Here is a 27,999-nt window from a genome sequence, read left to right as displayed (position 1 = left end):
AAGGCTATTCAGACCACAGTGATCATATCCAGTCCACAGCACCTTCCATTTTATTGTTTTATTTACAAACAGAGTGAAGTCAATTGGGCAAATCAGGGGTTGGAATCAGTCTGGGCCATCCAAATGTGGAATGGTTCCTGGGTCAGTCTCCACCATGAAGGTTGTCTCTTCTATCCTTTTCCTGCCCCTTGACAATGGCCTCTTGATTCCTCAGGGCAGCCTCACCTGCTGCGACTGAGCCCTTTAATGAGGGCAGATGTATCCTGGGGGAACAGGGTGGTACGAGGGCTGGGGCCCCCTTAGTTTGTGTAAACCTGAGTTCCGATCACACGCATGATTTCCTTCTGTATCTTGGGGTCCTGAGTATTAATGTTGGCATCGCCCACCTGACCATCCTCATATCTGCCAAAGACAGGGCGAATGTGAGCATAAGGGAGAATAATACCTGGATAATGCCAAGTAGTAGAACTGTATCTCAGAAGGTAGACACCCCATCCCAAAGTTAAAACCCTTGCTACTTTTAAAGATGAAAGGGATTCAGCTTATCTGGTTTCCTCTAAACAGATCCCAGTGATCTGTACTCATCCCCATCTTCCAAGGTCAAAGTCCCAGTGCTAGCTCTACTCATGCAGCAGGAGACAAGTCTCAGATAATGGAAAAGGACTTTTCCCAGTACCACCACCCTCACTCTTCAAGTATTATCCAGGGTCCCTATTAGACTTACACAAAGAAGAACCTTGTGCAGACATGGTCGGACACAGGGCACACCCAAATGTTCCCATGCTTCTGGAGGTCCTTAGATGTAATCACTGGGAAGAAGGAGGCCAGAAATTATAGATATGATGCTTAAGGCACAGAGTCCAGGTAGGGGAGGGAAGACATGATGCTTCAACATCACCCTTGGCTGAATCACATATCAAAGATGAATCAGAAATGAAGGTTGGAAAACCAATTAAATTAGGACTGGACAAACTACCTACCTTCACAAAGTGCTATACAATTTAGATTCCGACTCTGCAGGAACCTTGACTGAATGGATCGAGTCTGAAAAAGGAGGAGGCAAAGGTGAACAAAACCAAATATACTGTTAGGGCTTTCCCCAAACAGGCTCATTAGCTGGTGATAATGGGGTAGGGATTAGGGATCTCCTGAGCTTCCAACCACCCTCCAAAAGTTTGCTTTCCCATAATCAGTCTGGATAGGCCCAAGGCTTCCATCTTTACTATTTTTTTTTTTTTTTTAAACCAGGGGCACTCGGGGCTGGGGCTGTGGCTCAGCGGTAGAACACTCGAGGCGCTGGGTTTGCTCCTCAGCACCACATAAAAATAAATAAAATAAAGGTATTGTGTCCAACTACAATTAAAAAAAAAAAAGAAGAGGAGGAGGAATTCTTAAAACAAAAAAAAAAAAAAAAACCAAAAAACACTGAGCTCTATCTTGTTAAGTTGCTTAGGGCCTCACAGTAAGCTGGGGAGGCAGGTTTTGAACTTGCAGTCATCCTACCTCAGCTTCCCAAGTCACTAGAATTACATGCATGAGCCACTGTATCCAACTTATCTTTACATTTTCATCTAAACTCAGTCTCTGCTTTCACACTTAGGAAAGAAACCACATGTTACTCAGGAAGTGTGTCCACCTGAAGGCATACCTGATTCTTTTAAATGAGCTTCAAATCACCCCAGATCCACTCTTTCCCCACCCATCTTTGTAACCTAAACTAGCCCCAGAGAAGAATCCTACCTCCTTACAACAGAGCCAACTAATAATACCTGGGGGATGGTATTCATCCTGTTATATCTCTGGACCAGCTCATCCTTGGAGGGCATCCTGTGCTGTCCTTTTCCCATTCCTGTCACAGAACAGCAAGCTCTGTTCAATCATCGATTCCTTAATCAAATATTTACTGAAATACCTACTATGTATCAGGTACTGAGCTAGACACTTGGCAATACAGAACCAAATAAAACAAGATATTTGCTCACACAGAATTTAGTCTGGTGGAAATTACAGGCAACAAACAAGTAATTACAACACAGTATGGTAAGGGTTGTGATGAAGAGATTATAGAGCACTGTGTGATCCAGAGAAGGGGAAATGCCTAACCCAGGGGTTTGAAGAAGTTGTCCTTGTGACAGGCTGAGAACTACAGGACTGAGAAGAGTTAGTTAAAGGGATCAAGTATTCTGGGCAGAAGTAATAGATATGGAAAATCTGCAGGAAAAATAAAGTCATGTGCCTTAGTTTGTACAGAATGGCAGAGGAATTGCAACGAATGATGTGGGAAAGGTAAGCTACCCTTGTAGGTCATTTAAAGGCAACTGGAATTTATCCTCAGAACCCCAGGGAACTATGAAGGGTTTTATTCATAATGGAATAACACTGGAAATAAGCCAGGAATTAGGAGACTAGAAGAATCAGCTATCAATACCTCAGTGTCAAATGATTGACAAGCTGAATGAAATGAATGGAGAGGAAGTTACCAGAGCAATTCAGATATGCTCTAGTCTCAAAGTTACATAAAAAATTCTGTTCAGTCATTCAGGAAAAAAAGGAGAAAGCAGAGCACTTACATGATAAATTTCCACAGGTGATCATAATGGCAACTAAACTGAAGAATCCTACCTTTTTTCTCAAGTCTTGAGAAAGAAGGGCCAATTCCTTCTAGTTTACACATTATCTAAAATCATAAATCCTCCATCATACTTACGCCACAATAAAGAATCAATGTTTATAACTTTATCGACTATACCAGAATTTTTAGATAAACATGAAACAATGCCTGTGTCCCTACTCCCAAATCTTTTTGGCCTTAGGATAGGACCTCAGTTTCTGTACTTAGCTTTATCACAGACCCAGGTAGGGATAAGAGTATGTGTGTGTATTCATGTGTTTGACAAAGAGGGAGACTGACGAAGATGAAAATGATGCCATAGTTACAAGTCATAGCAGAACTCATATATCACCATCCTATTAGTACTAGCTCCACTCTGCTTCAATTCTTGGTTTTGTGATAGCCACGGTGTAGAAGTGGGAGGGATGACCATCGGACTGACATACTTCACTGATCAGGATGTCAACTCATCATGCATTCACACTAAAGTGTCATGAAAGATTCATGGCCTGAACAAAACTCAGAACAATGAAAACTTCTCAGCTTGAATTGCCAATTCCTTCCTTCTAGAGTATATTTACCATCCGTCAATTTCTACATCTCCGTTATTTTAACAAGGTTCAGCTCTGCATCCAAATATGACTACCTCAGCCTGGCTATTTCAGCAACACGGTTCCAAGACAAAATCCCATTCAAGTTCTAGTCCAGAGGAAGAAGACAGGAGGATAAGAAAGAACAATCTGATTTCTACAGTGGATCTTAGAGATGGGGCTTATAACATAACTCAAATCTTGTCTCATCCCAGTCCTGTGTACTGTCCTATACTTAATGACCCAAATGATCTTTCTGTTTCCATGTCTAACAGCATCCCCTGAGAATATAGTTTTTATAATAATCTCTGGATACTTGGTGTTCAGATAATGCACTTATCAGAAGTCCCCAAACAAGACTTAAACAGATGGAGTTTACCAACTCCTTTCAAATTGTCCCTCATTTCAACCTGCACACTGTGGCCAAATCATCTAAGGCTCCATTGATCAAATGGTTGCTCCCTCTTCAAGGGGTACCCAATGTCACCAGGCTAAAGGTACCCTAAGGAAGAAAAAACCAAAAAACCTGAGAATGGAGAAGGAAACATAAGATAGTTGGTCAAATGCCAGAATAACTATGGTAAGGCAAGACATTTGCACACATCTCACTCAAAGTTATATAACATTCAAATACCTACAGGGATCTCAGAGACCCAGTGTTTCAAGCAAAGCCCACCTTATCAGTCCAACAGAGTGATAATATGGTCTAGATGTCAGGAGATTTGGATTCCAGTCCTAATTCTGCTACTCATAGCCATATGACCTTGAGAAACTCATCTAACTTTTCTGCATATCTGCATTCTTATCTGTAAAGTAATAAGGAACTGGACTAGATGACCTATACTCCAGTAATAAAATCATACAATAGTGTGGATCTGTAATCACCACTTTCTGAGAGGAAAGGAGGACAGAGATATTAGATGTTTATATATAATTAGTGAAGTGTTAAGGAAAGACAAGAAGTCCATAGAGATTCCTGGCTCCATCTGATAACTACAAGTATTCAGGTACTTAGTGGTAAACAAAGGCCTCTAGGAGAAGAGAGAAGGAAAGAAAGGAAATAGAAAACAGAAAAAAATAATATTTTTTCCTCTTTTTGAGTTACTGGGGATCAAACCCAAAGGTGCTCAACTACTAAGCTACATCCCCAGCCCTTTTTATTTTTTTGAGACATTTTGAGATGGGGTCTTGCTAAGTTGTCCAGGCTGGCCTCAAACTTGCAGTCCTCCTGCCTCAGCCTCCTAGTAGTTGAGATTACAGGTATGTGCCATCACACTTGGCCAGGAAGGAAAACTTTGGGCACTAAGCCAAAAGAATCTCATTACTCAGAAAGTAATGAGAGCTTAATCAGAGAGCTCCTCAGGATGAGACAAAGGTAAAAACTGAGGAATTCAGACAAGTTTAGACCTCAGTCACACACAATAAGATTCATGCACACATTCAATAAATATGTATCAGCAGTTACCCTGTGTGGATTACTCACAACCTTTGTTTCATGAAACACTGTTTATAACAGGATAATAAATATGTAGAGACCTGATCCAATAACTAAGTCCAAGAACTAGAACTCCAAGTGACTTATATCTAAGGGTAACCACACTCCTGAGATTTGGGTTATTATTATTTTGTGGTGCTGGGGATCAAAATCAGGTTTTCAGGGCTGGGGATGTGGCTCAGCGGTAGCACGCTCGCCTGGCATGCGTGCGGCCCGGGTTCGATCCTCAGCACCACATACCAACAAAGATGTTGTGTCCGCCGAGAACTAGGAAGTAAAAATTAAAAATTCTCTAAAAAAAAAAAAAAAAAAAAAAAAATCAGGTTTTCATACATGCTAGGAAACCACTCTTCTACTGACTTACATCCAGGGTTATTATTCCTTTGCTTTCATTTTCCTTCTTCTTCCCTTTTTTATTTAGTTTTAATTAATATACATATATCCCTAGACAGTGTTTAATATTGTCTGCTTTTGGACAATATAAAAAAGGCATCATGCAGTATATAGTCTTTTGGAAATTTCACTTCTTTACTCAACATGTTACTAAGATTTTTCCATGCTGTTACATTCTAATGCTGTCATTTATTTTCATTGCTGAATAACAATTAATTATAATATTACACTAGAATGTATTTATCCATTTTCTGATGAGCACTGGGGCAGTTTCCAAGGTTTGCTGTTATAAATAATATTGTTTTATACATTCCTGTATACATCTTTGGGTGTGCATATGCTGGAATGAAAATGCTGGGTCAACAGTGATAAATCTCTTCAGCTTTATGAAATAACACAAAAATTGCTTTCTAAAATGGTCACACCAATTTATATCTCCATAGACTATTAAAGGAGATTCTGCTGATCCACAATTGTCAGCACAATAAAAAATAGTATCAGATTTCTTAATACTTGCCAATCCACATGGGTACTAAATAGGTCATTTTGGTCTTAACTTCTCATAAATTGCAGGTGATCAGTTTTTCATATTTTGGAATATGAAATACTTCTTCAGTGAAATGCCTGTTTATGTCATTTGCCTATTTTTTCAATAGGCTGTCTTTTGCTTCTGATTTATAAGAATTTTTACAAAACACTTTTTTTTTTGGTAGCATTGGGGACTGACCCAGGGCTTCACAGGAAATGTCCTAACACTGAGCTTACATCCTCAATCTGTAAATTGCATTTTTATTACTAATCTTATGTGGTAACATGTGTTGGTTTTTTTTTTTTTTTTTGGTACCAGGGATTAAAGTCAGGGGCACTCAACCACTGAGTCACATCCCCAGCCCTATTTTGTATTTTATTAGAGACAGGGTCTCACTGAGTTGCTAAGCGCCTTGCCACTGCTGAGACTGTCTTTGAACTTGTGATCCTCCTATCTCAGCCTCCCAAGCAGTGGCAGCTAGTAATAAGTATTCCAAGAGTCTTCTCCTGGTTTGTACTTTGTTTTTGTCAAATGGAAGTTCATCTTTTATGATATGTAATTCCATCTTTTTCTATTCTCTGGAACACTTTGTATAAAGATTAGGATAATTTGGTCCCTGAAAGTTGGGTTTAAGACTCATTTATAGCTGAATACAGCAACACATGCCTGTAATCCTAGCAACCTGAGAGGCTGAGGCAAGAGGATTCCAAGTTTAAAGCCAGCCTCAGTAAATAAGCAAGACACTGTCTCAAAATAAAAAAATAAAAGGGATGGGGGATATAGCTCAATGGCAAAGTGGCCCAGGTTCAATCCTAGTACAAACAAAAAACAAAACAAAACAAAAACCTACTTATAAAACTATCTGGGAACTTGATGTGATGGTGCACACCTGTAATCCCACCAATTCGGGAGACTGGGGCAGGAGAACCCAAGTTTGAGGCCAGTGGTAGAGCGCCCCTGGGTTTAAGCCTCAGCACTACAAAAACGAAGAGCAAGAACAAGAGGAGGAATAGCAGGAAGAAGAGAAAGAGGAAAAGGAGAAAGAGGAGAAGGAGGAAGAAGGAAAAGAGAAAAAGTAGGAAGAAGAAGAGGAAGGAGCTGGGGTTGTGGCTCAGTGGTATAGTGCTTGTCTTGCACATGTGAGGCACTGGGTTTGATCCTCAGCACCACATATAAATAAAAAAAGGTATTGTGTCCATCTATAACTGAAAAACAAAGAATTTTTAAAAAGAGGAGGAAGAGGGATAGCAGGAAGAAGAGGAAAAAGAAGAAGGTAGAGAAAGAGGAGGATAATGAAAGAAAAAAACTATCTGGAATTTGGAGGTATAGGTCTGTGCAATCTGGAATTTGGAGGTATAGGTCTGTGCATGATGGAGACCCTGGGAAGGATGGAAGGAAGGAAGAAAGGAAGGAAGGAAGGAAGGAAGGAAGGAAGGCAGGCAAAAATCTAGGCTTGGTGTGTTGCTTTTTAGAGGAAAAATGTAAACTTCTTCTATAGTTTTATGGCCACTCAGGCTTTTGATTTCTTTTTGAGTCAATTTTATTGTTATATTTTTCTAGGAGTTCATCTTTTTTGTCAGTTGTCAAATTATTGATATAAAATTTACAGAGTTTGTTTTGCAGTGATGGGTGCCAAACTCAGGACTTCATGCATGCTAGGCAAACACTATAGCACTGAGCTATACCCCAAGACTTTTTATTTTATTTTGGGACAGGGTCTTGCTAAATTGCTAAGTCTGGCCTTGAACTTGGAATCCTCCTGCCTCAAACTCCAGAGTAGCTGGGATTAAAGGTGTGTACCACCCATGCCCAACTCAGAATTCACTCATTAGCTTTTAAAATTGTTATATCTAGGGCTGGGGATGTGGCTCAAGCGGTAGCGCGTTCGCCTGGCATGCGTGCTGCCCGGGTTCGATCCTCAGCACCACATACCAACAAAGATGTTGTGTCCGCCAACTAAAAATAAATAAATATTTAAAAAAATAAAAATAAATAAATAAATAAATAAAATTGTTATATCTAGAATTATATTACTTTTCTGTTTGCAATATTTATTTGTGCTCCTAAATTCTAAGTAGCCTATGTACTGTATCTGCTTTATCTCATTGATTTTGGTTTTTACCTACATCATCTCCTTTCTTCTTCTTTGACTTACTCAGTTGTTACAAGAGTTTTCCAGTTCTGAGATTCTGGTCATTTATTTTCTGACCTTTACAATTGTTATAATCACTGCGAATACTAAATAATAATCTACAAAGAATCTAGTACAACTGCCTTCATACAGTTGACATGTAACTACACGAAAGCCATTCTTTATCCAGAGATTATACTGATAAAGTAGCAAAAAAAAAAAAAAAAAAAAAAGAAACAAAAGCAGTCTGAAAAGGAACTGAGACATGAACCAGGAAGGCTAAGAATTCTAAGTCATATTCTTTTTCCAATCTCTGAGCTAGACAACTCTGGACTCATTTCTTCACCAGGCTCTAGACCTCATTCATGTCTAACCTTTGGAATAACATACTTCTTTTTCTTGTAGTCAATGTATATTATGAACAATGTTTGATTATGAACAGTTAAGCTTTTAAAAAGTGGTTGACAGAACAAGGTCTCCAGAAATATAAGCCAATGAAAAGAATTCAAGCCTTTGGGTATATTCACACATAAAGTCACAGGCACAAAAGCATACAATTCACAACTGCCAACATGACAACTATGGTCTACAAAAACCCTGTTTCACTTCCCAACTATTCCTTAACCCATTCTGAGGGCCCAAGTTCCTACAATTAATAAAACTACCATTTTTAACAATATCTGACCTCACCTCAAATAGAATTTAAAGTTCTAATGAGAGAAAGTAGAGACAGACTATGTGTCCATGATTGAGGAGAGAGCTGACATAGACCAAATATCCACAATGGGGAAGAAGATGACAGCACAGATCATGTTGTCACAAATGGATACAATGTAAATAGAGTCAAGGTGGCCAGAGAGTATTTCTTACCTGAGTATCCAAAGGAAATACTGGAGATGGGGCTCAGGTAGATGCCTTTGCCATAGGCTGCTCCATGCAGCTTGCAGGGAAACACCAGGATGAACATATGAGCCTGGGCCCTCCCATGGCTATATATTAGGCATCCACAAGGCTTATCCAGACCTCTGTCCCTCCATCTACCTTCTCATACATTCAAATTAATAGTAGGCACCTACTCTTATAAAACTGATAGGTTGAAAAGTGGATTTACATTAAACTGTTTGCCTATTATATATTAAATATTAATGTCTTGGTGAGTGGGGAGTGGTAGAGTCACTGAGTCAGTCCCTCAAAATCCACAGTCCTATCCCCAAGCCTTGGCATACAGGCAGATTCCAACAGGAATTATAGAAGAGGTCGCCAGGAGGAGGAACAACAACCATTCTCTGAAGTTTCTCAGGGTAAAGAAACAAGTCTTCATATCAATTCCTAAATAGCCACATAAATAGAGAAGTTCTATCTAATGTGAATCTATTGCAGTAGCTGAAACCAGCAATTCCGCATCCCTAACTATATGTATATTCTCATTCCCAAAACCACCAAAAAATACAGCCCAACTTCAAATAGACAATAGCCACGTTCATTCTATACGTATAATTCCAACTTCCCCTCTAAGGAAGCTCCCCAGACTAAGCTTCAGGATGTGGAGGCAAAAACATCTGAGTATTCTAGAGCTGCCTTCCTCAAAACTTAGTGGGGTAGGTAGAGATGGAGAGAAAAAAGAAAGAGACACAGTCTCACCTGCAGTTTGGTGTAGGATGCATTGACTAGCCCATTGCGCAGGATTGAATGCCAGTTCTCAATGTGGGACCCACTGCAAAGCAGGGTAGAATATATGATTCTTTGTGGCATAAGGTTTTCCAGAGCATTTTCAAGAGTGCCATCCCCACCCATGGTTACCCACACGAAACATTAAGATTGGCACAAACACACCTAGAGATGGACATGCACATGGATAGTCACAGGCAAGTAGATGTATGTTTGTGGTTAAACACAGTATCTGCATTTCCCATCCTATCCTCTCTTCTGGCCTTCAGCTAATCACATCCTAACTTTCAATACTGAACTGCTGATTCAACATTTTCACTTGCCTATTTTCCTGATAATTCAAATTCAACAAATTTATCTCAAACCCGTCAAACTTATTACTAATTCCAAATGGGCCTTCCAGTCCAGACTACTTTAAGAACACTACCACTCCCTCTAAATTAGCTTTTACACTTTCTTTCTTTCTTCCCTCCCGCAATTAGGCATAAATTGTGGATTTCCTTTCAAAGTTTTGAAATCTATCACCCCTTCCATTTGGTTCCTTCAACTATGTCATTTTATAAGTATCATTTCTCTTCAACTGTATCATAAACAAGTTGATAACATAACCATGTCATGTTTCGTTTTATCCTCTACAGCATCTACCAGCATTTAATAAATATTTGCTAACTAGTTGAGGGACACAGGTAATATAAATTCATACCTCAAAGGCACCCCCACCCCCGGCCCACTGCTGCCCACCCTCCACCCTCCTCACTGGAAGGCAAAGGTGCTGCCATAGAGCTTCTTGGCGGTCCGGAACCGAGCCTCCTTGGCAGGAGGGCTGCTCAGCAGGAGGAACTGGTGTGAGGTGTGCATGAACTTCAGCTGCTGCCCAGGGTGGGGGTGCGGTCAGGAAAACAGAGCAGAAATGGAGATCAGGGAGGGAAGGGTTGGGGATAGGGAACAAATTAGGCTTAAACTGACCCCAAACAAAGAAATATGATTAGGTCCAAAGATTATGTTGACATACAGAGCCAATATGGCTAATGTGATCAGCTGGCTTGGAACCCCTGTTGCCCCTTCACCACAAATTTGAAGGGTTTAGAGGAAGAATGATCACTTACCCTGCTGAGAGGTAGTTTGACAATGTGTGACCTGTTGCTAGAGATGATCCTGGGAAGAAACAGAGAAAAAAAGAAAAGGATAGAATAAGTATAGGGTTAGGTTATCCTGAACAGTCTTCCTTTGACCCTGGGAGAACAAGCAAGAATTACAGCATTGTTGAATTGTGTGATAAATCCAGGTCACTATCTGAATATTCCTTTTGAGTGACAATGCTCATGTATAAAATTTTAAAAGGGAACCTACTGTCCAGAGAACAGTTAGTTATTGGGAGTTAAACAATGGATAAAGAAAGGAAAGGGTATGAAATAAGTCACTACATCCAAGGAGAGAAAAGGATGGAACAAAAGGAATCCTACAAGAAGTCACCTATTTTTAAAAAATAGAAAAAGAAAAAAAAAGAGAAATAAAAGGAGAGACCTGAATTAGGAATGATGACAACTTAAACCAGAGATTTAGTCTCAGAACTGGGTCTCAGGAGCCATCTTGCCTGAGCTCAGAGAAGGCTGAAGACTCTCAGAGATGGAGAAAATGAAAAGAAAGTTACGAACTAAACTGGAGAAAGAAACAAAATAAACTAGAATGAACTTCCTGAGAAGTCAAGGACAGACCAGGCTGTACACAGGCTGTACTCAGAACAGGAGAGGACAAAGGCATAAAATATTGAAGTCTCAGCAAGACAGCACTCTCCTACAGTGAATACAGTTTGTTTATTGTGCCTCATCCATATACTTGATATCAGCCCTATGCCTGGGCAATCATTTTTATTCTTATTTAAATTCTTTTTTTTTCAGTTACAGATGGACACAATACTTTTGTTTTATTTATTTATTTTTTATGTGGTGCTGAGGATCAAACCCAGTGCCTAACATTAGCTAGGCAAGCATTCTATCACTGAGCCCCAACCCCAGCCCCCAGAGCAATCTTTTTGGCAAAAGGGAGGAAGCTGTTGCACTGAGAAGAACTGATGTCAAAGGTTGACTAGTAAGAGAAAGGCAAGCAAGAAAAAGAAAGCTGTCAAGAAAACAAAACAGAAATCATGGTCAGGGAGGGCAGGCAGTAGGAATATTCAGAATCTTTGCTAATAGAAGTGAATAACAACAGTACCTCAGACTCTAGACATTCAATATCAGGGAACATGCCGGGACAAGGAAAGAAGACAGGATAGACAGACCTCTCAGGATGCACAGAAAACTTAGCTGACTAATAAGTCAGCTAATTCCTATGTGCAAGGAACACTCAAAAACCTATCAGTAACAACAATATTTAATAAAAATGCATTGAAAATTGCCAAGAGTAGATTTTAAGTGTTACCACCATAAAAAATAACTATGTGAGCTAATGAGTATGGTAACTGGCTCTACTGAGACACTCCACAATGCATACCTATTTCAAAACATCATGTTTTTATGAGAAACATACAATGTTTATTTGTCAATTAAAAATTAGCCAGGGCTGGGATTGTGGCTCAGTGGTGGAGCACCTGCCTAGCACATGTAGGGCACTGGGTTCAATACTCAGAATCATAAATAAATAAATGTATATATATATATGTATGTATGTATGTATGTATTTATGTTAAAAAAAAAAGCCAGGTATAGCAGAGCACACTTTAATTCAAGTGGCTCAGGGGGCTGAGGCAAAAGGAGCAAAAGTTTGAGGGCAGCCTCAGCAACTTAGTGAGACTGTCTCAAAACGTAAACATTTTTTTTAAAAAAAAAGGGCTGGGGATGTAGCTCAGTGGTAAAGCATCTCTGGGTTCAAACTCCAATACCAAAACAAAGAAACAAAAAAAAAAAAAAATTAAGAAAACAAACAAATCTTTTGGGAAACTTTTTTTTTTTTGGGTACTGGGGATTAAACCCAGGGCCTTATGCATGTGAGGCAAGCACTCTACCAACTGAGCTATATCCCCAGCCTAGGAAACATGGAACACTAAAAAAAAAATTTGTGAACTCTATGTAGGATCTAAATTTCTGTCAGGGCATGATATGTCAATAGCAAAACTCAAAAAAAAAAAAAAAATCCATACTGCCTAAAACCTTGTGAAGAATACTGAAACCACCTTTAAGGGGTGCAGGCTCTATATCTAAAACCTTCCCCCTTCTCTATTGCCCCAAGAAGGGTGAACCACTCTATCCATACCATTGCAGGAGAGGATGAGCCAAGGGGTCCAGCTTGTCCATCTGCTTCTTGATTTCCAAATATGAGCCCTGTAAGACAATTATCATAAGATTATCTCCCAGGAGAGATGGGAGCCCTCCCACTTTCCATAAACTGACATCAGAACCCAGGGCAAGGGTATTGAACGCCACATAGAGAAAGAGGACATGGGGGTTCCCACCCTCAAGGAGCCCCAGTCAGATTAGGAAGACTCAAAAATAAATACGAAAATGACTGAAGATGCTTACAAAACAACATGCAGGTGGGTCTCCCTCATTTTATGCAATTCCTACAGCCCTAAAAAGCTGATTGTAAATCAAAAAATAAATAAAATCAATGTCCCAGAAAGATTAGGCTAAGGAATCCTGTAGTAAATCTTTACATAAAGCAAAGTCATTCTGATAAGTAAATCATCCCTCCTAAGTGTACATTCTGTGTTAATCTCAACTGTGATATATAGGATTTGCTGAGAAGAGGCCCACCTGTAAATGTGAGAACAAATGAATGTCTATTCATGCAGAGACTGCAGACGAGGGGTGGGGAAATCTGGTGAGGAACAGCCTTGAGTCAAAGGATGGTCACTGCTCCATGTGGCTGCCCCACCCCTGGAAGGACAGAAGATGTAGGCCCCTGGGTCTAGTTCCTTACCTCCAAGCCCCCCTCCTCACCCTCCCAACCTTGGGCAGAGTTCTTTCCCTTATTTCTCTAATTCTCTAAGAATTTTCAAAAAACATTAATTTTGAACAACTTGTGAGGATTTAACAGTAAAGATAAAGATTGAGAAAGACATTAGGAGTGAAAAGAGTAAAGAGTAAGAGAGCTAATAAAATACAGAACAAGAATTGGGAAGGTTACAGAAGGAACAGCAGAAAAAATACATGAATTTGAGTAGCTTCTCTAAATCTTCACCCCCACTCCCATGAATTATACAAACAGAATAGGGCACTTAAACTGGGCAGGCAGAGAACATAGAGAGCAGAATACCTGGGTCATCTCCCGGATGGACATTACACTATCCAGAGCTTTCTGAAGCCGCTCATAATTCTTCTTCTGTAGAGAATCAATGGGAAGAAAAGAATCAGATGAAGAAAAGTAGAAGAGAGAGAAAAGCATAGAAAATCAAAGTAGGATGTACAAAGACCTCTAAGAGGGCTTAAGGAAACAGACTTGTATGCTTTAGAATGAATACAAGTTTAATGTCAGTTCTGGAATCACATGCTAGTTCAAAATAACAGGGTAAGTGACTTAACCTCTTAGAATCTTAGTATCCCTGCTTAAAAATGATGGCTTTTCAGTTGTGCGTGTATTTTGCTTTTTTTTTTTAATTTTGTAGTGCTACGGAAACACTCTACCACCAAGCAAAACCTCCAGCCCCTATTTGCAAATAAAAATAGCAATCCCTACTACCCGTACAGAAATGTTTTGAGAATTAAATAATGTATGTAGAGAAACTAGTATAGTGTCTGACAAAGCAATGATAGTAACAGTGATAAACTGTCATATATATATGTACATATTTTTTAAATATTTATTTATTTATTTATTTTTAGTTTTCGGCAGACACAACATCTTTGTTTGCATGTGGTGCTGAGAATCCAACCTGGGCCGCACGCATGCCAGGCGAGAGCACTACCGCTTGAGTCACATCCCCAGCCTCTGTCGTATATATTTGTGATGGTTAATTTTATGAGTCAACTTGACTAGACCATGGGGTCTAGACACTTGATCAAACAGGATTTCTGGGTATGTGAGGGTAGTTCAGATTAACATTTGAATCAGTAGACTGAGTAAAGCAAACTGACCTTCCTAATGTGGATCTCAATCAGGTAACTAAAGACTTGAAAAGGCTATAACAAAAAGGCTAACCTTTCCCCACTCCACAAATTGAATAATAGTGTAATCATCCTGTTTGAATTGGAATAACAATCTTTCCTGCCTTTAGATTTGAACTACAAAATGGCTTCTTCTTGAGTCTGATCACTCTCAGGCGTCTGGTCTGGGACAGCAACTATACATGTGACAGGTTTTTTTTGAGTCTCCAGCATGCTGACTATGGATGTTGGGACTTCTCAGTCTCTGTAATTATGTGAGGCAATTCCTTATAATAAATTTCTCTCTTTCATTCTCTTATTATATATATTTATATTAGGTTCCCTCTGGAGAATCCTAATATGGTACTTTACATACATTATCTCTCATTTTTATGACAATCCACAAAGTAAATACTATCCACTTTTATAGGTAAGAAAACATTAATGCCATCCCTGACACCATTCAACTAGAGAGCACCAGAACTTCAAATAAAATCCATGTCTGTCTGGCTCCAAAGTTTATAAAATTCTTCCCATAATAATTTAACTAATATGAATTCTTCTCCCCTTCTTCTGATGAACTCAGCTGACACAGCTAAACACTAGGATTCAAGAGTTCCCAAGAAACAGTTGTTCCATTTCTTCTGTCCCTTATCCAAGCTGTTGTATATGCCAGAATGGCAGTCTATAGTCTCCCACTATCTCTTATTATTTCTGTTATTTATCCCTGACTTTCTCCCCAAGCAACTGTACCTTAGGGTTAAAGGCCAGAGTCTTGGGATCAGTGGGGTCCACCACGGAGGGGTAAGGCTCAAAGATGATACTCTTTCTAGGGGATTCCAAAGCTGCCCTACACATGGCCACCAGCAGATCCACCACCTTAGGGCAAAGAAAAAAGGGGCAAAGCTTAAATAATTGCTCAGTTCTTGAAGTCCACGGCATCTAACATTTCTCTATTCTGTTCTTTTTAAAAACATATTTTCCTGCTGTTTTAATTAGAAAATGCAATCTGATTATATAGATTTAAGTAATAAAACTATGAAAAAATTCAAGTAATAACAAAGTTTTGATTAAAGATAAATATCATCCACCCACAAACAAATCTCATTTCCTCACAAGTAAATACTAATTAAGTTTGATGTAGATCCTTCCAGATATTTATTACTATGTAAATAGTTTTTTCTTTTCATTTTTTTTGTGCTGAAGATTGAACCCAGGGCCTCATGAATGCCAAGCATGAGAAACTCCTGAGCTCAATCAATCCTCCTGACTCTACTTCCCAAGTAGCTGAGACTGAATACAAGCACATATTACCATGCCTAGCTTTATATTTACTTTTTTATATAACTATGTTACATCTTTCTATCCATAAATAATAAGTATAGAGTATTTCTACTATAAGGGCATACCATAATTTCTTTAACTGAATTTTGTATAGTTGGTGTTGTATTCATTTTTTCTTATAAACTTTATAACTTAGTGAACATCCTTACATAAGAAATCATTTTTGGAGGTTAAATTCCAAGGAGTAAAATTGCTGGGTTCCCTTGACTTTCCTGATCCCAATTCCTCAGCTGCTTTTCCCTCTCCTCATACCTCTGCTCCAGTAGCCACCTCCTCTGCAGCTCCAGACATGACTCCCAGTGTGTAGAAGGAGAAGACACACAGTTCACGAGTACAGACAGCTGGCTGAATGAACATATTCAACAATACAATATAGGTGTAAGTTATGCAATGAGAAAATGTAAGGAGAAACAGGTCTGACCCTAGACCACTGCAGAATAAGGTAGAAATTTGGGGTCCTTTGTATCAGGAGAAAACCATCAAAAAGTATTATATCTAATTAAAATGCCTTACTAAAAAGTTTGAGAGTTAAGTCATCTACCTATGAACCATTCTCTGACCTGTCAGGTAGTCAGATAATTCTTCCAAGTTTCCATGACACTGTTTGTATCTCTTCTATACATTTAGCATATATTATGATTTATAATTGACTATCCACCCATCTAGACTTGGGAGTTCCAGAGGATAGTATTGTATCCACTCATCTTGTCAATATCTGATTCCTATTTTTAAATGCTGCATGGGAACTATTTCCTCAAGGTCATTATCATATCCTCATCTCTCCAAACATGATTAGACTTCTTTTCTGAGAAAAGCAATTCTAGAGTCTCTGGGGACAGAATCCCTTCTTTACCATAGGCCCAGGAAGAAAAGAGAGATGAGAAGTAAATGAAGGGGTCTTGGCGGAGGAAAAAGGTCACAGGGTAGGAGCCTATACCTTAAGCATGGAACCATTTTGGAAGACATGCTGCTCATCACACACCACACAGTACTCATTCAATGTTGGAATCCTCTGCTCTGCATATTTCATGATCTGGAGAGAGAACAGATGTCTACATATTTTAGAGGTTCACGCACAAGTATAGAAAAAATTTTTTTAGATGCAGGAAATAATTTACGCTGCATTCTAGCTATTCTCCTCCCTTCCAGCCATTTGCCTAAAGCAGAATCGATTCTTGGGCATTGCACTTATTTCAACTGATGCCTCTACTTCAGAGCTAAATCTGTATATTATTATAAAAATAAAACCTGTCATGACCTTTGATTTAAAGTCCTGAGTTAATAACTGACTTCTACTTCTTAGTATCAAATGTAACTATGGATGGCAGTTAATCTATGCCTTCATTTATAAAGTAAGATAATATTCACCTCATCGGGATATTGCAAAAAGTAAGGTTATCTTCATGAAAGCATTTCATAAGCATAAGCAAGTGCTAATTAAACTAGTAACAGCAGATGTACTCACTACAGACTGCCCTTTAGTATAGGTGAGTATTCAATCCAAGATCAGATTGCAAGGGGACCTGAAAAGACTTCAACTACCTAGACAATTAGCCAATTCACTGGTCAAAATCACCAACAAAATTCTGTGCTGGGTTCAGGCTTGGTCACATATGCCTTTAATCCCAGCAACCTGGGAAACTTTGAGACAGGAGGATTGCAAGTTTGAGGCCAGCTTTAGCAACTTAAGGCAGCTCTCAGCAAGTTAGTAAGACCTTGTCTCAAAATAAACAAAAAAATGTGCTGGGGCTGTAGCTTAGTAGTAGAGCACCCCTGGGTTAAATCCCCAGTACACACCCCTCAAAACTAAATAAAAAGAAAAAAGAATTCTGTGCTGGGAAGGTAGTACAAATTGAGAATTCATGCAGAAATATCCTAATATGTTTTTCCTAGCAATGCCTTAACATACTGTTTGTGAATAAATCAAGTTGTCCCATTTCACATGAGCTGGTAACAGAAATGGAAGGGGTTTTACTAATTCATTTAATGCAGGTTTTTTTAAATGCCTACTATGTACTCAGCTCTGTAAAAGGTCTCTTTTACTATGTTATCAAGAAAGATTGTCTCAGATGCTAGACTCCAATAGGGGAGATGTGGTATGTCAACAAAATTCCTTACAATGGTATGTGACATATGGTATGTGACACAGAGATGTTGAAAGCTCAAAGAAGTAAAGAGATTTTTGAAAGATGTAAATGATCAGCATTGGCTTAGCAGTGAAAAACATCTTTAAGGAAACTGAAGATCACTTAAGCAAGGGATTTGGGGACTGCAAGAAAAATTAGTGTCAATACCTCTCTTAACACTTTATATAATCTGTATACGGGGTAAAAATGGGAGTTCATAACCCACTTGAATCAAAGTGTGAAATATGATATATCAAGAACTATGTAATGTTTTGAGCAACCAATAAAAAAAAGAAAAAAAAAACACTTTATATACTTAAAATTCACAGTATATTTGTACCCGATCCTAAATGTTTCCAATAATTCTGTAAGTTTTTTGTTTGTTTTAGTCCTAATATTGGGGATTAAACCCATGCTGAGAATACATGAGGTTGGGAACTATATCTTCTCTCTTTATCCATTCAATACTTATTAGTATAGTTCTGGGAACAAAGCAACTCAGGAAATATTTAACTGACTAAAAGAGCAGTGCGATTTTAGGGGATCATATGGTCAGACAATAAGTAAGATGTTTGGACTGAAGCTTTAGACCTAATTACCTGGACAAGGAATCCATACTCCAGAGTGGGAATGTTCTTGCAGTGACCACTGACCTGGTGGAAGTAAAAGACAAGACCTCATAAATCTTTTATGAAGCAGGGGCCTCTAAAGACCTCACTGACCCATCACCTAGGATTTTCCTAAAATTACTAAGTCCTATTTCAAAAAAAGCAACCTCAAAGCTGGAGAGATTTTTTTTTTTTTTAGACATTTTTTGCCAAAGATTCTAGACTAGTGTTAACTCATCTTTAATCCTTTCCAAAGTAGATGGAACAGATCAGTATAGAAGTTAACTACCAAGTTAACCACAGTCTAATAAAATCAAACATGACTTGCCCATCTACAGTCTCTCTCTGGTTTATGGCCTACTACCAGAGAAGGCAGTCAGACAGTTTAGATCTATGTTTCAACTATTAAAAAAATGTGTGCCATTCTACTCACTCATAATACATTAATAACCCCACCCCATTTTGAAAAGCTACACTCCCACATTTCCAATCCCACCCTCCTGATACCCAAGTCAAATCCTCCCCAGCCCATGTACCAAAGGAGAGGTCCGTGCTGGGGGAGGGAGGCCCACGTGCTGAGGGCACAGGAGACCTGCCTGAGGGCTGGGAGGGTAGCCAAACACCTCCACTTTGGGGTTCTTCATGGTACAGGAGATGGAACGATTCATGAGGCGCCCAACTCGTAGCTCTGGTACACCCAGTTTGCCTTTCAGCATGGAGTCCTGTATGATGGGGAAACTGGGAGACCTGGAGAGTGAAGGTAAAAAGAACTGATAAAAATGAAGACTCAGTATGAACCCCAGAAGGGGACTGTAGAGAAGTAGGTCCTAGGCCAAAAGTCTAAGCCAAAGACAAAAAACTCAAAAAGGGGTACATTCCACTGGATCCACTATGAGAAAAAGTGGATCACAGTATTGGATTTATATATTTTGGTACTGGGGATTGAACCCAGGAGCATTCTACCACTGAGTTACACTCAAAACCTTTTTATTTTTGAGACAGGGTCTAGATAAATTGCTGAAGCTGCTTCAAACTTGCAATTCTCCTGTCTCAGGCTCCCAAATGGCTGAATGGCATGCACCACCACACCAACTAAATGAATTGATTTGTACCTCATTACCTGTACCTTTTTCAGATTGGGACATGGAAGGGAGGTAAAGGCAAAGTTTAGGCATTAACACCAGGTCTGAAACAATCCCTTGGAGAGGAGACCTGTTCATTTACTCTCTGTCATAAAAGAGAAGGATTAAGTGCTACACACTGGCAAGAAGTAGTTGTATCCTGAAGAGCTTAATATCAACTATCTGACTGTCAATAATGGTGCCCGAGAAGCTACAAACCTAGGTTTGTGTCTGCCTTTGGGAAGATCAGAAGATAACCAAGAAGGAAACAATGTATATCTAGGGTCAAAGAATGGAGCAATATTTATTTCCAGCCTAGATAATAAATCAATGGGCCCTTGCATAAGAGCCAGGAGTTGGTGCCTATTCCATAACTCTGCCTCCTTAGGACAGGGAATAAGGATAAGAACCAAAGGAAGACAAGATGGAAAGATCAGCATGCACATCTCCAAATATATTACCGTGAGCTCAGAATTATTGTATTTTACATACAGGATGAGGTTTGAACATTGGACTAGGAACAGAAGAGTAAGGTCACAAAGGGGACAAAACCATGTGAGTGGTATTAGTAGTTAAAGGTACAGAATTTGGAGGACCAAGAAAGAAGACAGAAAAAATTATTTCATGTATTCCAGAAGATGGGAATGAGGCTAAAACAAGATTGAGGTGATGACAGACGATTAGCTAAGGGGGTTCTTACTTGGGGATGGGTGAGAAGATGCTGAGGCCAGCTCGGAACTTCTTGATGGTGCCACTTGCCTTGAACCAACTGTGCCTCTTCTCCTGCTGGGTCTTCAAGAAATCGTTGCTCAGATGTTTCCATTGTTGGGATGTGAACATACCCAGGATCCTGAAGAATCAAAGAGAACAGGTTTAGGCAAGATCAGGCAAAGGAGAAGGTCAAGAAATAGGAAATAGGCAAGGCAAATAATCTAATTCCAAAGACTGCAAAACTAATTGTGATAGTGGAATGTGTGCTTGAACACCTGCCTTGAGGTGACCTTAGCACATGGAAATTACTATCTTAAATGCCATCCTAAATGAGGCGCCCAACTTGTAGCTCTGATTCACCCAGTTTGCCTTTCAGCATGGAGTCCTGTATGATGGGGAAACTGGGAGACCTGGAGAGTGAAGGTAAAAAGAACTGATAAAAATGAAGACTCAGTATGAACCCCAGAAGGGGACTGTAGAGAAGTAGGTCCTAGGCCAAAAGTCTAAGCCAAAGACAAAAAACTCAAAAAGGGGTACATTCCATTGGATCCACTGTGAGAAAAAGTAGATCATAGTACACTCTCCCATTGACTATGTAAATGGATCAGAAAAATTCTGAAATACTTTTTGCACTTTCAGGGAGATCTCAAAGGTGAGCCTTCAAAGGCTGTGAACCTGAAATTTACTGCCAAGAATGACTATAGTGAAAGAAGAACAGAGATGGGAGGACAGAATTAAGTACCACACTCTGCCTTGTGAATAGTGAAGAAAAGAACTAGGAACATAAAAGATACTGACATTGTTAGATGAAAAATTACATCCCGGGCTGGGGTTGTGGCTCAGTGGTACAGTGCTCGCCTAGCATGTGTGAGACCCTGGGTTCGATCCTCAGCATCACATAAAAATAAAATGAAGATATTGTGTCCAGCTAAAAAAATAAATATTAAAAAAAAAAAAAAACCACTACATCCCCAAATTTACAGTTTCCAGAAAGGTGGCACATGCCTGTAATACCAGCAACCTGGAAGACTGAGGCAGGAGGATCACAATTTGAGTCCAGAATCATGACTTCACAAGACCCTGTCTCAAAATCAAATTTAAAAAGACTAGGGATTTAGTGGCTAGAATATGTGAGGTCCCAGGTTTAATCCGAAGTATTTCAAATAAAGAAATACTATAATTATAGTTTCCAACTCCCAGACTTGTCAGTCCTTTCACTTGTCCTTGAACAGTTTTATCATTTCTGATACAATATAATTATTCAACTTCTCAAGTTTCTAATTTCAACCAAAGCCAACAATCTCTTTCCCTTCTAATTAGAGAAAGCCATCAGATATCAGCTCCTTTAATTTTTCTAATCCTATTATAATACCTATTTCCACCCTGACCTCAATCCCTCCACTCTCTGGACCAAAGTGACATCCTATTTAAGACAATTTCTCTATTTGTGCTCTATCTCAGCCCCTTCTTGCCTTTTTAGGAACCTCAATCTATCAATCATTCCTGTCTCTTGTTGGTTCCTTTCCCCAAAAATTTCAACTTTCTGTACCTCAGTCTAAGTATCTCATACTTTTCCCCTTCTAAACTCATCTAAATTTCCCAATTCATAATTATTGTTTCTACTTTCTTGCCAATCATTCAATTCTCAAATTACTGTGGTTCCTACCTTACCATTCCATTAAAATTGTTCTCATTGTTAAGCTAAATCAAATGGAAACTTCAAAATTCTCCTCTTAACAGATCTTCACTGGCATCTGACCCTCGATAAAGAAGTTGTCTTGCCTTATCTTCTGTGATACCATTCTTCTCTGACCTACCTTTAGTGTTTCTTCTTTCTCTTGGGTTTCCTGGGTATTCTGTGTAAGTGTTAAAAGGTATATTACCTTTGATTCTATTTTCTTTTCTATCATGTTCTCCCTTTAGCTATCTCATATTCACTGGTTTTAATTTCTATCCACACGCTGATGACTATCTTCAACCCTAAACTCTCTTATACATAACAAACTATACTTCATATACACACTGTATATGAGCCATCTCCATTTTCATATCCTAAAGTTACCTTTAATATGTTTAAAATTGGATTATCACCTGAGCATAGTGGCACACATCTATAATCCCAGTAGCTCAGGAGACTGAGGCAGGAAGATCATGAGTTCAAAGCCAGCTTAAGCAACTTAGCAATGCTCTGAGCAACTTTGTGGGACTGCCTCAAAATAAAAATATAAAGGCCTGCGACTGTGACTCAGTAGTTAAGTGCCCTGGGTTCAATACCCAGTTTCAAAAAGAAACTGGTGGTTGGCGGGGGTATCTATTCTCATGCTACAAATCTGCTATTTTCTTTTCCTTGTGGTGTTGGAGGCCTGAGCTAGGCATGTACTAGGAAAGTGCATTACCACCGAGTTACATCCTAGTCCATGCTCCTCTTCTTATATCCCTATTTAAATTGGTGGCATCGGGCTGGGGATGTGGCTCAAGCGGTAGCGCGCTCGCCTGGCATGCGTGTGGCCCGGGTTCGATCCTCGGCACCACATACAAAGATGTTGTGTCTGCCAATAACTAAAAAATAAATATTAAAAAAAATTTTTCTCTCTCTCCCCTTCTCCCTCTGTCACACTCTCTCTTTTTTTTTTAAAGAGAGATTGTGAGAGAGAGTGAGAGAGAGAGAGAGAGAGAATATTTTTTTAAAATATTTATTTATTTTTTCTTAGTTCTCAGAGGACACAACATCTTTGTTTGTATGTGGTGCAGAGGATCGAACCCGGGCCGCACACACGCTAGGCGAGCGCGCTACCACTTGAGCCACATCCCCAGCCCTCTCACTCTCTCTTAAAAAAAAAAAAAAGAAAAAAAAAAAAAGTTGGTGGCATCACAATTTACCTAGACAGGAGGGCTGGAAATCTAAAGTAATTTTCCACTACTCCTTGGCTCTTACGAATGTATACAAAATATCTAAGCCCAGTCTTATTGACTTATACCCCCAAAATCATTCTGTTTCATCTCCATTCTTGCAATTCTTTTTTTTGTTGTTCACTTACTAGTAAGAACTGAACTTAGGGACTTAAGCCTAGGCAAGTGCTCTACCCATTGAACCAGCTCTCACTTCTATTCTAATCTACAGATATATTTTAGCTCAGCCCTTCATCATTTCATGTCTAAGGGTATATAAAAGCTTCATACTAAACTAGTTCTGGTCCCACTACAAAGTTACCAGAATACTTTTTCTGAAATTTAATCTGACCATGTCCTTTTTTTAAGTTACATGAAGTTGGCCTCAAACTTGCAATCCTACAAGTAAAAATTTTAAAGGGCACAAAAAAAACACACACATTCACACTAATAAAACATTGAATTTGTACAAAAAAAAAAAAAAAAAAAAAAACCCAAACTTGAGATCTTCCTGCCTCACTGAGAATAAAGATATGTGCCACCATGCCTGACCTTTCTTTAAATGCTAAATAGTGATGAACTACTCCTTAACTTCCAGGAATTCTCAAGGTCTGATACTCAAGAACCATAGGCTCCCTTTTACAACCATAAATAATGCTACCAAAATTTGTTTCTTAGTTTTTCCTGGGCTTATTTCAAAAGGGTATTTTTAAAAAGGAAACATTCGATCCAAGGCTCTGTCCATGCACATGTGTTGCTAAAGTTTACATTTTTGATGTCCCCCAAAAGTCTGGTGTGTGTTGAAGGTCTGGTCCCAACTTATGGCACTATTGAAAAATGTGACCTTTATAAAGTAAGGCCTAGTGGGAGGAAGTTAGGGTCAGAGGGTATGTCCCTGAAGGGGATTTTGAAACCCTAGGCCTTCACTTTCCATTTCTTTATTTCCTTCTTCCCTTCCACCATTGGGTGAACAGGCCTCTTCTACCATGCACTCCCACCATGCTGTACTATGCTACCACAGGCCCAAAGCAACAGATCCAAGCAATCATGGACTGAAATCTTTAACACTCTATGCCAAAATAAATTTTTCCTACTTTCAAAGTGAATATCTCAGGTATCTTACCACAGATACAAAAAGCTGACTAACACATGTGTCCATCTCTCTTTCCCTCACATATCCATGACCAAAAAAAAAAAAAAAAAATCAAATTTCTTACTTTTTCAACTGAAGACCCAGTCCAAACCCTTCCTTATTCGATGGCTGGAAAACCTCAATTGATGGTTCTGCAAAGAGAAGAGAAAGTTCCTAGTGTATACATATTTCTATCCTCCTTGGAGTTAAAAGTCATAGTTCAGTGGAATAATTTCCTCACAGTCTAAAAACAGTAGCTACTGCATATTCTAAATAATAATGTGGAAGAGAAAAACTTCTGAGGTAGATAGATTGTGGAAGCTCTCTAATCAATTTCAAATATTCTCAGTAGGAAATTGAAGGAAAGGGAAGAATAAATGATATCTTAGAACTAGAAAACAATTTCATTAACCAAGAAGGCCTTTAAGGGATAGCTATCAAGAAGACATCAATGACATGAAACTGAAAATTCCCTATCAACAGCTGAGATTGAGCCCAAGGGCCTTACTCCTAGTTTTTTTCTACTTCAGTTAACTTAGAACTTTAGATTAGACCACACTCAGAGTACCCACTTGCCCAAATCACTGCTTTTACCTGGTCCATCAAGGTACTGGGAGAGAGAAAATCTCAGCCTTAATACAATAGGTTCTGTCCGGAGGACCTTCCAGGCTGTAGATACTTCCTCCTAAAAGAATAAGGGAAAATTTCCAGTTTACAATTGGAATGGACTTGAAGTTTCCCCTATGCAACACATACATGCACATGACAGTACACACCACTGTCTGCTGATGGTCTAGGAAAGACAGAGATGAAGAACCTGTGCTCCAAATACAGCACTCAGGAACAAGACTCCTGGCCTACATGACAAAATCCACAAGTCCAGATAGACATGTTGTTGGCAGGTACTAGCACCACTTACATCGAGGAAGCTGATGTTGATGTGGAGATCAATGTCCACGTCATCGATAGTTCCATATTCTCTACAGAGATACAGGCAACCACAGGTGAGTCTCATTAAGGGAGAAAGAAGGGAACAGAAACTGAGACAGAAGGAGAACTGAACTGGGGACAGTGGAGAGGAAAGGCTAGAATACAGTCTGTATTTAGGGTCTTAGCTGGATAATCTCAAGCCACTTATATGATCAGGGCTTTCTCTAGAACAGAAACTCTTCTTACATCAAAAGTAAAATTAATGACTTTCAGGAATTTAGGATAAGAAAAAATTTATTTACTTATTATTATTATCGTTGTTGTTGTTGTTTTGGCCATACTGAAGATTAAACCCACAAGCACCTAGCCCTTTTTATTTTTATGGTATTATTATTTTTGAGACACTGTCTCACTAAGCAACTAAGGCTGACCTTGAACTTGCATTCCTCCTGCTTTAGCCTTCCCAGTAGCTGGGATTGTAGGTGCCCCTGGCTAAGAGGGAACGTCTAAGAAAAGTATTAGTAAAACTACCAATACCTCCTGTTAGCCAAGCATCAGTATTTTGGGCAAATTTTATCATTAAGCTCACCATTTATCCCCTTATCACAACATAAAAAGAAAAAAAACCTTTAGCCTTTTAACAACTCAAAAATAAGTGACTTGCTCCCCTGCCATCCTGAAGTAGAGTCCTACCTGATGGATACAGAGTTCTCACTGTAGATCTCCTTCACAGCTTCAATATCTGCATCAAGCTGTGGGTGTCGATACAGGTCAGCTGCACAGCTCCCCTAAGACAGCAACAGAAAATGTAGGGTGGTAGGAGGGGTGGAAAAGGATATATAAACAGGGAAAGACAGACAAAAATAAAAAGAACATGAAGATACACCAGAAACAGAGGGATACAAACAGCAGCAGTACAGGGAAGTGAAAGCTACTTATATAAAGGAGTTCTTGATGGTGGCCCTAGCTAGAGATTTTATTGACAAATCCCTTCCTCCTACATCACCACTTTAAGAAAGTTTCTGAAGACCAAATGTAAGCCTTTCTTGAGGAGTTCACATTCTTTAAATCTTTAGCTTTTCCTCTCAGGCACTGACCTGCTAAAACTCAGATAGGCTAAAGGGTACAGATTTTAACTCAAGTAAGTTCTATCTGAAGAGCGTTCTGAAAGTGTGAGCATTTTTGCTCAAGAGTGTGTCCTTTTAAGACTTGACCCTAATGAATAATCCTCACTGGCTAGTGAAATAAGTAAAAAAAAAAAAAAAAAAAAAAAAAAGTTCCTAAGAAAATACATATGGCTTTCATTTACAGAGGATGTAGTTTATTCTGTAACAGGTATAAGTCCCAGCCTAGGGGAGCAAAGACATGGGATAAGCTCTGACAAGACCATAATTAGATCATACCAACATTATATCCTCATCTCATCACTGCTCCAGGACAACTTCTTTCATTCTTGATGTATCCAGAGAATAAAATCAAGACCACCCAACATTGAATATTATAAAGAATATAACCTCACCTGAACACCATAGAGAAATTCCTCTGATTCATTATCTCCTTCTGAATCATCATCATTCCAGAACTGGCCTTTGATGTCCTAATAATGAGAAATAAAGATACAATTATTTCTCAAGTCCCTTTCATTCCATGGAATATGGTGGGGTGACAGAACAGGAAAAGGTTCCTTAGGGTAGAATAACTAAAGCCTTAATCCCATTACACTTTTTGCCTCACCCTTTATCAAGTCTATCTCTTCCTGAATCTGATCATATCCAAGGCATAGCTCTAACTTGAGAAACAAAATAGTGAGGAATTTTGGCCTTCTTAACTCTCCGTATGATCAAGGCTCTGGTAGCCAATGAGGGAGGGACACAAAAGACTTCAATGATAAAGTTGATTTCTAAGTATATCTGGATTGTAGTATAAGCTGGCCTCTTCTAGTTCATTACCCAAGGAAGCACCCAAGTATACGTAAGCTCTCTTATCTCATTATTCTGTTTCTATCTCTTAATGTATTTAACTCACCCCTTTTACCCTAAGGAAACACATAAACACACAGACACTTCTCCCCCAAGTAATACTATTTCCTGCCCCTTCTCCTTTATTTAACTTCAGATAGCACACTCTTCCAAAAGGGCAAGAGAGAAAATACTGGGGAAAGATAAAGTCAGCACATTGTCTACTCTACCCACTGGATGATTAGTTGGAAGAAGTAAGGAGTCAGTTCTCACCATTGGGTCAGTAGGTCACACACACTCCCAGGTCAGTGCTAGGCAGCACCCCTCCATACCACCAACTGACCCCAGGCCAACGAGATGGGCATTTAGGAGGCCACAAAGGGAGATAAGGGAGGGAGGTGATGTTAGAAGCAACTGGAGATCTGCCGGGGATATCAGACTCTGCTACTGTGGTAACAGGTCACTGTTCTGTGGAAAGCATATAACAACTAGTTATCACCACTTAATAGCTAGATGGCTTACACACAGGTAAACTTTTATTACATGTAAAGAGATATACTTACATGTATACACATTCACTTTTGTATGTCTTTCTTTAAAGGTAATGAACAATGCCAGGTACAGTGGTGCAGGCCTGTGATCCCAGCGACTTGAGAGGCTGAAGCAGAAGGATCACAAGTTTGAA

General features: G+C 39.2%; 1 protein-coding gene across 5 annotated transcripts; it reads right to left on the bottom strand.

Moving 5' to 3' along the window:
- Nucleotides 1–27: 27 nt before the first annotated feature.
- Nucleotides 28–27,971, bottom strand: Parp6 (poly(ADP-ribose) polymerase family member 6). 5 transcript variants are annotated; one of them, XM_078049339.1, is made up of 22 exons: nt 27,878–27,971; nt 26,876–26,953; nt 26,050–26,144; nt 25,346–25,406; nt 25,021–25,111; nt 24,512–24,578; nt 20,395–20,544; nt 19,110–19,320; nt 18,565–18,618; nt 16,777–16,872; nt 16,092–16,184; nt 15,249–15,374; nt 13,669–13,734; nt 12,667–12,734; nt 10,524–10,572; nt 10,175–10,287; nt 9,391–9,463; nt 8,620–8,689; nt 1,770–1,849; nt 981–1,044; nt 725–809; nt 28–402 (listed from the first exon to the last, which is right to left on the bottom strand). In XM_078049339.1, exons 1-22 carry the CDS (start codon nt 27,887–27,889, stop codon nt 300–302), a joined length of 1,905 nt encoding a protein of 634 aa, XP_077905465.1. In that variant the 5' UTR covers nt 27,890–27,971; the 3' UTR covers nt 28–299. The 5 variants fall into 5 exon arrangements, with proteins under 5 accessions (XP_077905465.1, XP_077905466.1, XP_077905468.1 ...); XM_078049340.1 differs by having other exon boundaries at nt 10,175–10,284; XM_078049342.1 differs by having other exon boundaries at nt 19,170–19,320.
- Nucleotides 27,972–27,999: the final 28 nt, after the last annotated feature.

Source organism: Ictidomys tridecemlineatus, chromosome 5 (genome assembly GCF_052094955.1).
Source record: "Ictidomys tridecemlineatus isolate mIctTri1 chromosome 5, mIctTri1.hap1, whole genome shotgun sequence".
NCBI classification, from domain to species: domain Eukaryota; kingdom Metazoa; phylum Chordata; class Mammalia; order Rodentia; family Sciuridae; genus Ictidomys; species Ictidomys tridecemlineatus.
Note: the sequence above shows the minus strand (reverse complement) of the source record. Positions and strands in the feature narration are given on the sequence as shown.

Bases quoted from the DNA above. Each gene is read 5' to 3' on its own strand.
- Parp6 (XM_078049339.1), bottom strand. The intron at 24,579-25,020 runs GTAAAAGCAGTG...TTCTCTTTGCAG, and splicing joins CCAGTACCTTGATGGACCAG to AACCATCAATTGAGGTTTTC. The intron at 15,375-16,091 runs GTATGAGGAGAG...CTTTGCCCTAAG, and splicing joins AGGTGGCTACTGGAGCAGAG to GTGGTGGATCTGCTGGTGGC.